The sequence below is a fragment of the Gadus morhua genome, chromosome 21 (genome assembly GCF_902167405.1).
Source record: "Gadus morhua chromosome 21, gadMor3.0, whole genome shotgun sequence".
Lineage (NCBI taxonomy): Eukaryota > Metazoa > Chordata > Actinopteri > Gadiformes > Gadidae > Gadus > Gadus morhua.
In genome coordinates, this window is record NC_044068.1 from 7,784,724 (window position 1) to 7,795,536 (window position 10,813).

The 10,813-nt window shown below is 43.7% G+C and overlaps 1 protein-coding gene across 1 annotated transcript in view; it reads left to right on the top strand.

Moving 5' to 3' along the window:
* Window positions 1-1,408: 1,408 nt before the first annotated feature.
* tmem63a (transmembrane protein 63A) overlaps window positions 1,409-10,813 on the top strand; it is a 12,812-nt gene continuing 3,407 nt past the window's right edge. Inside the window, exons 1-17 of the mRNA XM_030345629.1 lie at window positions 1,409-1,562; window positions 2,216-2,375; window positions 3,147-3,226; window positions 3,424-3,493; window positions 3,948-3,985; window positions 4,833-4,975; window positions 5,163-5,214; window positions 5,330-5,438; window positions 6,166-6,236; window positions 6,512-6,592; window positions 6,689-6,812; window positions 7,410-7,543; window positions 7,871-8,047; window positions 8,630-8,783; window positions 9,338-9,444; window positions 10,020-10,106; window positions 10,472-10,537. Of these exons, the coding sequence (XP_030201489.1) occupies window positions 2,223-2,375; window positions 3,147-3,226; window positions 3,424-3,493; window positions 3,948-3,985; window positions 4,833-4,975; window positions 5,163-5,214; window positions 5,330-5,438; window positions 6,166-6,236; window positions 6,512-6,592; window positions 6,689-6,812; window positions 7,410-7,543; window positions 7,871-8,047; window positions 8,630-8,783; window positions 9,338-9,444; window positions 10,020-10,106; window positions 10,472-10,537 (1,646 nt within the window). The 5' untranslated portion in view covers window positions 1,409-1,562; window positions 2,216-2,222. The remainder of the gene's footprint in view (window positions 1,563-2,215; window positions 2,376-3,146; window positions 3,227-3,423; window positions 3,494-3,947; window positions 3,986-4,832; window positions 4,976-5,162; window positions 5,215-5,329; window positions 5,439-6,165; window positions 6,237-6,511; window positions 6,593-6,688; window positions 6,813-7,409; window positions 7,544-7,870; window positions 8,048-8,629; window positions 8,784-9,337; window positions 9,445-10,019; window positions 10,107-10,471; window positions 10,538-10,813) is intronic.

A 10,813-nucleotide genomic window follows, 5' to 3' on the forward strand; every position in this document is an offset into this window, starting at 1 on the left:
AAGCCAAGGACAATCCTGCCTCCACATTACACATTGTTAGTTATTACAGACAGTAGGCCTATTGGTGATTTATAAAGACTTTCAGGACTTGGATCCATAGGCAGGTAAGCAAGTTTTCAAATTCAAAAGAAACTCGTAAGCAAAACAGAAAACAAAGAAAAACAAGCATGATATCAAACACCAGCAAGTGATAGCATAGAACTGGAAAGACTAGTTGGAGAGGATGAAGAAGGAAGCGCTGAAAGCTGCCTTTAAATACACAAGTGACCATGATGACTCATTAGGAGAGGTGAATCTCCCTGGACAAACATTAACGCTGGTAGGCCTATTCTTTTTTTTTACATGGAATCGTATGGGGGACAACGTTGCAAAAATATTGTGTAGTTTACAGTACAAGAGAAATTAAAAATAGAAATCTGTCGCTTCAAACCGTCTGTCGGTAAGAGGTCAGATAAACAATCATTTTGCACTTTCTGCTTTGCAGTAAACGCAACTTAAGACCGAAAACGGTGCGCCTTCCTAAGCAAAATTGAGCAAAAATATCCATGTTTACATTGAATTTATAGTTCAATATTGATATGCAGGTCGTTAATCTTGGAGGAAGTGTAATGTAAATGTGCAATGTGTCGGCAGCTGACTGCAGCAGCTTGGCGAAGATCAATGACAATCCTTTAAGCTCAATCGTACCTGAGGAAGGTGCGACGTGCTGAGTTGTCATAGCAACTGCTTTATCTCTAGAGTGGATCCTCTGATAGTGTGTGTGTGTGTGTGTGTGTGTGTGTGTGTGTGTGTGTGTGTGTGTGTGTGTGTGTGTGTGTGTGTGTGTGTGTGTGTGTGCGTGCGTGCGTGCGTGCGTGCGTGCGTGCGAGTCTGATTAGTTTGTGAGAAAATAATAGTGATTAGTGTCTGTCTGTCTGTCTGTCTGTAACCTTTATCCAAAATAATCAATGGAAAAAAATCCCTCATTAAATCATATCTTCTTAAATTTGTTAAAGAATATTACTACACATTTATATTTCTGCACTTTTCCCTAAAAGACGGCGGCTAAATAAATAGTGACGTTGACGCAAAAGTATGGTCCTGCAACTGCAATGCCGAAGGCTGCCGTTTCCGAATCGCACTCCTAGGACCGATTGCGAGTTAACCTAATTCTTAAAAGGATGGCGTTGCGAAATAACGCATAGGTAAAGGTCTTGATTCATAAATTGGTCATTTAAGATGGTTGGATGATAAAGTTAACATAGCCTTTCAGATTAGCGATGGTTAAGTTTAGGGGTTTGAGTTAGTCGTAAGATTCCTTCGCTGTCCAAGTTAAAATAAACACACGTCCTGACGGGAGTGTCGCGAAAAAAGAGCGTCCAATGAATAGGGTCCTAGGACAGTGGTCCTGAAACTGCAGCACCCAGTAGTACAGGAACAGCGGCCTGCCTGACCAAATGCGCAGGCGCGGGAATGTAAACAGAACATAAATGACTCCTAATTCCTAAACACATGAAATACATGTGGAGTTCCTTTCTCTCGTCGAGTTTCGTGGCGTATTTCTCTTTCATCCAATAAAACAGGTAACGTTGGGTCCGTCAATATCCGTACTATGTCGCCAGAACAGCACTAATTATTTGCTTGCTAAAAAATATTGTTTGCGGGTAAAGATCTCTGGCAAAATGACTACAGTAGCTATGCTAAGCCGATGTTTTCATTGGGTGATGGTCGACGTAGCTGATGCTTGGCTTACTGTACCGGTATCATTGGGAATTGGCCAGTCATTCATACCAGAGTTTTGCTTATGGGTTTGTTATTGTCAAGCTGAAACGAACTACATCACTGTGTTAACGCCAGGGACTATGTCTAGGTAAATGAACACGTAATACGTTTCAGTAAACCGAAACATATATAGGAAGGAAGGATTTCGTTAGTCAAACAACAGAGTTATGGATGTATTTGTATTTTAATATCACGGTAGTATCAGAAAAAATGGTTTGCCGACATCGGGGTGCTTGTCACGTGAGGAGGACGAGGTTTGACAGCTCGCAGAACATGTGACCTATTGGGTTTGACGCCGAGCCCGGAAATCCAATCCAATTTATTCCTATTCAAGAATATGCAGTCGATACTTTGGACAAGTGTCCCCCATTACGTCCATCCGCAACACAATGGAATTCATACACTCAGGATATGCTTATACAGATATGTTGTTTTTTGCATCTTCTCCCCACAGGGTGGGGATGTCGTCACTGTTGTGGGAGGGCGACAGCACCCCTGCACCGATCAGCATGAACTACACTAACTGCTCCACGTCCACGCAGAGCAACTTTCTGAAGGAAGTCCATTTTGGCGGGGTGCCCGTTGTACTGTTGCTAGACTTCTGTGTCTTTTTGGTATGTTTTGGTTTTCTGTCTCTGTGTTTGGTTAATATGTGATCAGAAATTGCTTTACGTAAAATAATGAACAGCAAAGCGTAAAGCATGCGTGACAACTTATTCCACAGACAATATTAAGCCAGAATGTATCTTGTCATATTATATGACACTAAGGGCTGCATCTAACCATTTTCATTTTCATTTTCATAGTCTATATTTTGTTCTGACATTTGTTGTTTGATTAATCCTACCAAATATTGGAGCTGCAACATTAAGCTGCAAGTGCTTGTTATTTGTACTTCATAAATGATTTAAAACTAAAAGATTATCGAAATTGGATTCTATTTCATTCTTTGTCAATTGATTTATTGACTAATCGTTGGAGCCGTAATGAAAATGCATTATTTTGCAGATCAAAGAACAACAGAATCTTGTTTGTTAGAATTTCAACTCAAGGCTTTCCAAATCTGAAACTAGCCTTTTCTTATTGGTTACTGTTCCATGTCATATCGCCAGACCAGCACAAATTGTATTAGCTTGCTTAAAATGATTTTTTTTCATGAGCCAAGTGAGCAGCTGCGAATGCCAAGCCGATGATTTCACTGAATGAAAGTCGAGGTAGCTGAGGCTAGGCTTAGTGTACCTGTATCCTCTTGAATTGGGAACTAGGCAATACAAACTCTTTGCTGGTAACACCAGCCTCACGCCACCTCCTACTGAATGCGTATAGGTTTTTCCCACTGAAACAATGATTGCTAATGAGTTATGTTTACTTCATGTCAAACACAGTTCCTGATCGTCCTGTTCTCAGCCATCAGGGGGAAGCTGTGGGACTATGGTCGGCTGGCTCTGGTTTCAGAAGCCGACGGGTCAGTCTTTGGACCTCAATCATTCGTATGATTTCATGAATCATTCGTATGATTTCATGAATCGGTCGTATGATTTCATGAATTTCCCATATCGCTAAAATGAATGTAAAACATGAAATATTGCAGGTGCACTCCTATAATCGTGTTTTAACGGCAGTTTGAGTTTCTGAGCCTCAACCTCCTTTTTTGTTCTTCAGGTTCATGGAATCAACGCATCGCAGATTTGGACGCATGACATCCACCGTGGACGACCCCGAGGCTGATGCGGTGCGCCTCAGAACTAATCCGATTAACCTCGGAGATGCGTCTCAGTAAAGTCTCTTACATGCCGATGGAATTTCTGTTAAAGTCGTCCACATGATCTGCAGTCATGTTACCACAAGTAACCGATCAAGCATGATGTCACGTTTCCCAGTCCACAGATTGTGGAAGCGCTTGATAAGGTTCTCTGCTTATCAGTGGTTGCTTATCAATGCTTATGCTTATCAAAAGACACACAGAGTCAACATTTCAGGTTTCCGTAGTAGTAGAGGTCCCTCTTTGGGACTTTTGGAGTCAAATGTTGGCGTTTGCTAATTGTCTTGAACCTGAAAGGTTCCACCTCATCAAAGTGTGGTCTTACTAAGTCCATTGCTAATGAATCATCTTGCACTATCTCATCATTAACTTCCATGTTTACATCAGCATTTTAACAATAGTCCCCTTTCTGCTCCTTCTGTAGGGCTGCTGCTCGTGGCTGCCCTTTGTCATAGGAATGGAGTGAGTGCTCTTTATGATCGACACTAGTTTGTCATAGCAATGGTGTGAGTGCTCTTTGTGATCGACACTAGTTTGTCATAGCAATGGTGTGAGTGCTCTTTGTGATCGACACTAGTTTGTCATAGGAATGGAGTGAGTGCTCTTCATGATCTACACTAGTTTGTCATAGGAATGGAGTGAGTGCTCTTCATGATCTACACTAGTTTGTCATAGGAATGGAGTGAGTGCTCTTCATGATCTACACTAGTTTGTCATAGGAATGGTGTGAGTGCTCTTCATGATCTACACTAGTTTGTAATAGGAATGGAGCGCGTGTTCTCTATAATTAACACTAGCCTGTTTGTCATAGGAATGGAGGGAGTGTTCTTTATGATGTAATTTTGGTCGCTCCGTCATAGGAGTGGAGGGAGTGTTCTTTATAACTCAATTGTCTGTTCTTATCAGCTTAGCAGAATTGATGTTGACCAAATGTAAATTACAGACACATGGAAACTAGGGATGCACCGCTCTGTTAGTCAGTATCAGGTTCAAGTTCCATATTGCAGGCCAAAAAAACAACTGCATCCTTTATCGGAAACAATAGATGTATGTGGTCTGGTGTAATGGTCTACAAGAATAACAACACTTTGCTGAAACATGGCACTTAACACCGGATTACTAGCTGTCGTTCTGGCTCATATGCTCAGAGTGTGCTGGCTCAGTCCTTGCTTGAGGGTCCACACAGAGTTAGGACTGCATGGGAAGGTTACTCCCAGGAGATACTTGCGTTGTCATTATCGTGCGGCGTGTCGTTGCTCCCTGTGCTGGGTCCCCTAAACCACGTCTCTCCTGGATCCCTCTGCTACAGTTCGGAGACGATGAAGGCCAAGTGCGGCATCGACGCGGTCCACTACATGTCCTTCCAGCGCCACCTCATCTTCCTTCTGGCCCTGGTCACCGTCGCCTCCCTCGCCGTCATCCTCCCGGTCAACCTCTCCGGGGACCTGCTAGGTGTGTGATGTTTACCGTTAAACGTTCAAAAGGAGAACCGAACCGCCACCCCGCATGTAGGGTTGGGCTTGTTTGGTCTACTCCTGCACCATGCACGGTATGATGTATGGAAGTCCATGTTAGCGTTCAGCGATAGTAATGTGATTCGTTATTCATAATTCCAAGAAATATATATTTTCATCCAAAGGTGTTAACCCGTACGAATTTGGAAGGACGACTATTGCCAATCTTCCACAAGGGTGATTATCCCATTCCACACATGCATCTCTTGATATTTACCTGTGTTGGATCTGACATTAGTTTAGCATGGTGGCAACATGATGACCTCTCTTTAACAGTTGACTCGCTCTCTAGGAACAACCTGTTGTGGCTGCACACAGTGTTTGCCGTTCTGTATCTGATTGTGACCGTGGTGCTGTTGCGCCACTACACGTCCCAGATGAAGGGCATGCGCCGGGAGACGGTGAGTGTGTGATTAAACCATAGACTGTAAAATGTATAAGGATAGAGCATGCTTGACTTCACGGCATTTGTTTACACTAAATTCTTATGAAGCCTTAGATTTCATGTCACATTCACCGCCATTGCTAAAGATTGCTGAAACCATCGGCGGAAGCTATCCTTATTTGGAAATTTCAGTGCAGGATTAGAACCGACTTGCAGTGGTCTATGGTCAAAACTCATTATTTCAAAATCATATTTAATCGCTGCATTTCTTTAATGAGATAAAACAGGAAAACGGCACCCCTCAAAATAGATTATATGGAAAGGAACTATCCACCAGCCGTTACTTAAAAATATCAAATCTATTTGTTTTGTAATACAATAATTAAGTCACAACTTTCCCATTAACATCCAATGGTTGGCGGTCTTTATACTACATCCAACCAGTGTGAGACACCTATAGGCCGTTAGATGAACTACATGTTTGTCAGTGTGGCTGGGAAATTAGGCTACTGCAAATATCTCTGATATTGTGTTACAATATTATCATGACTGTTTTGCAAGTGACCATTACTCAAACTGTGCAAGCAGTACTTTCTTCCTAACGCACATTTCTGGCTCTTCAGACTTAATAAAAACAAAATACAAGCCAAACTACTTTTTATGCTTCAATTAAATCATCAAAGACCAAATCAAGAGCATACCATTTTTTTGCACAATGACATGTTGTGGCTACTGTTTTGCAGGCCAGAAACACTTTGTTTGTGCGTTCAGTCCCGAAAGAAGCCACTGATGAAGAAGTGAAAACACATTTTACGTAAGTAACGTAACGTATCATTATTTTACTGCGGGCTCTGATTAATATGGACAAAATATCATGATTAACTGCATGTTCTGCTGTTCTGTTTTCGTAATCTGGGATGTATTATGCCACTGTAAGATCCACTTCTCAAAGATGTATTTGATAAGCAGGAGAGGGAAAAATGAATATATAGTGTCCGACCATATATTAATCCATGATTGTGCCGCTGAAGTGTAATGCACCTTCCCATAAGTGACATTGACCAGCCCCACTCTGCTTGTGTTCTGAAGGGAGGCGTACCCTACATGCCAGGTGACCGCAGTCACCCTGGGTTACGATGTGGCCAAGCTCATCCAGCTGGACAAGGAGAGGTACCCAGGCCAGAGAATTCCTCATATAAACGCATGAGATATCCCCTATCAATAAGGGGGGAAATAAACCGATGTTCCTTCATGTTTCTATCCCAGGATGCGAGCTCATAAAAACCTGCGCTACTACGAGAAGGACCTGCAGAGGACGGGGAAACGCGGGGCGGTCAACCTCCGCCGATGCAACATACTCTGTTGCTGCGCGTGTTGCAATTGTGAGAAGGTGAGTGCTGCGTATAAGGAGGCAACGTCAACGGTTCCTGCCCACACGCATGGTGTGACTCTTCCTTCGTTTGAGTTGGTCCGATGCATCAAATGATCACACACGCCAGAAACAAAAGAGTGTGACGATAGGAGGAGATAGAAGGACACTTTATGAGGTGAAAGAATGCCAGGACATGCACGTGTGCCGTGCGTATCCTCAGTGCATGTCAGGAAAAGTTACAGAATCTACACCGTGGGTTGTTTTCAGGATGAAAGCACCTCTGGAACCGCATACAACTGAAGCAGGTCCCCATAGATTGACGGTTGTCACCAGACAAAAAGAACTGCATTGTCATTTCCTTTCTTACCACTTGTTGGTGCATCTATTGTTGAGGTTTACCAGATCAAGGAACTGCTTAGAGTCTAAACACTAATACTATTTCTGTAGTTCTGAGGGCAAAGGTCTTAATGGCGTATGTAGACGGAAAGTTGAAAATAGTAAGCAGACTACTCCATTATATATCATTTTTGCGTATCAAAATGATATACACACATCTGAATCATCAATCAACCTTTTACAGTTAAGGTAACCTTCTCATTCGGGCGGTGTGTTCAGGTGGACGCGATCGAGTACTACAGCAACCAAGAGGCAGCTCTGTTGGAAGAAGTGAGCAAGCAGAGGGAACTGGTGCCACAGCGCCCCCTAGGGATGGCCTTTGTCACATTACAGTCTGAGGCCATGGCCAAATTGTAAGAAGCCTCTTTAAACCTCCCTTGTTTTTTTCCTTTATTTGAATTCAACATGATGGTTATTTTTATTTGTAACAGCTCTCGCTGTGTCCCTTTGCCAGTAACACATCAGACATTTCACGAGTTTGTTTGAATAGACTTGTTACAGTTCTTTCTGTATTTTAATTGTCTGTGTTTTTTGGGAACGGCCTCTTAAAGTTTTGCAGCACTTCGATTCGTAGTTGCTCCAGGATGGACCGCATGCTTTCGTTGGTCTTAAAGTCATATCGGATGAGTTTGATAAAAGCAACAGCTGAATGACTTTGAACTGGGATGTGTTCCTTTCAGCATCCTCAAAGACTTCAACGCCCTGGACTGTGGGGGCGGAGCCGACTCTGAGGCCGGCCGAGTTGGGTGTGGGTGTGCTTGTGTCGGATGGGAGCCCCAGCCCTCGCCCCACAGCGCAGCTCTGAAAGTGAAGAAGTGGAAGGTCTCCTTTGCCCCCCATCCCATAAACATTTATTGGTGAGATTATAATATTTGACCCACGGTTTGCAGCTCCATTATCGTCAATTTTTTTTGAGACTGTTTATTTATATATGTATTTATTTGTATTAGTTTGCATGGGAATAATACATTTTGCAGTCTGTTGGTGGTTTTATTTTGTATGAATCTGCGTAGCTCTAGATACCATGCCATGAACTGAAGCTCTCCTCAACGCAGTTTAATAGAGATTCACCAGGTTGATTGGCCAAACAATGATGACAAAACTCTGTCTTTGACTTTTTGACTGGTTATGATATTGGACTTTTTTTAAGTTTTTCATTAGAATATATTAATTATAGGTAATTTCAAAGGTGGCATTTAGCTGTAGGCCTACACCGCAGGGCTTTCTGATCAACGTAATGCTGGTGGTAAAAAAGATTAAGGTGTTGTTTTAATTATTTATGTTTATATATTTATCATTAGATGAACTAAGGAAAATTGGTGTCTGCAAGATAATCGGTACCGCCCCAGAATAAAAGCAGCGCCCGGTGTGGTCATTACCTGTCCTCACGGAGCTCACCACGTTGCCCCCGGTCCTCCTCCCCTCCCTCTCTGCTCCAGGGAGAATCTCTCGGTGCAGGGTGTGGGCTGGTGGGCGCGCTGCCTCATCCTCAACCTCTTCCTCATCCTCCTGCTCACCTTCTTCACCACGCCCTCCATCATCCTCAACACCATGGACTCGTACAACGTCACGCAGCCCCTCTCCTTGCTCAACGTGAGCGCCGCTAGGCAACCGCCGCCCTCTCACTTGACACTTAACAAACCATTTGGGGGAATTTGCGATTGCGATTTAGTATGCTATTTTTCTTTTTAAAGATCCTCATGTTCTGTATTATTCACTAAACAAGAAATACATCAATCTATAATATGACCGACACAACTTTGTAAGCAGTCAACAAATAAACTGCTCTTTCCTTTAGGCCAGGTGTTGAGATGAATTGATGCATGAATTGATATAATAACATCTTTATTTAACTATTGAATTGTAAAATAAAAATAAATATGAGACCTACTGATCTCCCGTCAGTAACAGTAACAAGTCATAAAAAAATCAAAAACAAAATCATAAAAAGTATTTATAATATATTTCTTTATGGCAGCCTTTGCGATTAGCTAATCGCGCCCCATTAAATAGCGATGTCGGTTTGAATTCAATCATTCAATTATTCAATCGTTCAGCCCTACACACACTAGTGCCTCAGCCTATTGGGGAGGGATGGACGGATACTCTAAACATGGAGATTTGTGCTTTGGTTGTGTTTCCCCCAGAGTGCCGTCGTCAGTCAGTTCTTTCCCACCTTGTTGCTGTGGTCCTTCTCCGCCCTGCTGCCCACCATCGTCTATTACTGCACGCTGGGAGAGTTTCACTGGAGCAGGTGAGACCCATGTGGTGCACTTTGGGGTGCCTCTGTTCCCTTCCTGTTTCGTGTGGCACCCTGGGCGTCTTTGCTCCGCTGGCCCACAACACAACCTGGAGGAAGAGTGTAAACAGTCTGGGCGGGCCAATCACAAGACAGGGCTGGGACGCTTGAGCTGAGATTGGGCGTATGTTGGTCTTGACACGGGGGCGAAGGGGCGGGACAGGCAGCTCGACTAACCAATGGCTGGACAGAAGGCTGCGGGTAAATTAAAGTTCAGGTCGCCGTTGCTTAAATAGAGTCAAGGGCATAAAGGATTTTTTATCAATCTGTGGGTCCAGAACCAACAGAGTGCAATCGTGTGCTTCTGTTCACACACACATGAGTGTATGCTACTGTACAGTTATTCCCAGACGGTTGCTACAGGTTTAACGATGTAGCCCTGGGAAATATTAGTGAAAATTCAGGTTTTGGTTGTAGAGGAAAAAGTGGTACCAGAAGTAATTTCTTACGTTCCCTTCCGGGATATACACCGTCCTATCTTACCTCGTGCTAACCAGTGCTCCGTGTTGCTGTGGTCTTGTTCTCCTCAGGTCCAGCGAACAGCAGAGCATGATGCACAAACTGTACATATTCCTGCTCTTCATGGTGCTGATCCTGCCCTCCCTGGGATTCACCAGGTAGTCACCCCCCCCCCCCGACACCCAGAACACCTGCTCCCCACCGGAGGAACCTCTTTAGTCATGCTTGCGTAACGTCGGCGCACCAGGAGCAGCTGTCTGCTGCTAAGTCCGCCGGCCTCCACACAGTCTCGGTTGTCCGAGGAGTCGTTAAAAATAAAGAGGCGTGCATGTCATGTCCACCATTTTTCCAGATTGTTCCGTTTAACATCATTGCAAGGTCATGGGGCGTAATGCGTTTTTTGGTCTGTCTACCCTCGTGCCATCGTTTTTTGTGAGCTTGGCCTGCTTTTTATGGATGTGTTATTGGCTTCAGACAGGCTTCTGCTCCTGTGTGGTCTAAACTCCTCTGTCTCCTCTCTCAGCCTTGCAGTGTTCCTCCCCTGGCTGTTCGACAAAGACTTTCTTGACCAGGGGAAGTTGAGGTTTGAGTAAGTCGTCCACACGTTTTGTGTGATTTGTTGCATTCTACTCAGACGGGTCTAAAAGAGGCTCAGCTCTTTTCAAACCATCGCTCTCGTGAGACCTCCAATGGACCCCATTTATATTATTTGTGTTACACATGTGATCCACACTCACAATATACCCCTTCCCCTTACCACTTCCCCTTACCCCTTCAAAACAAGGGGGAAGGGGTAAGGGGTAGAAATGGGATTGGGCCTAAGCCTCTTGGATGCCTACAGTTAGACTTCGGACATTTGGGGATC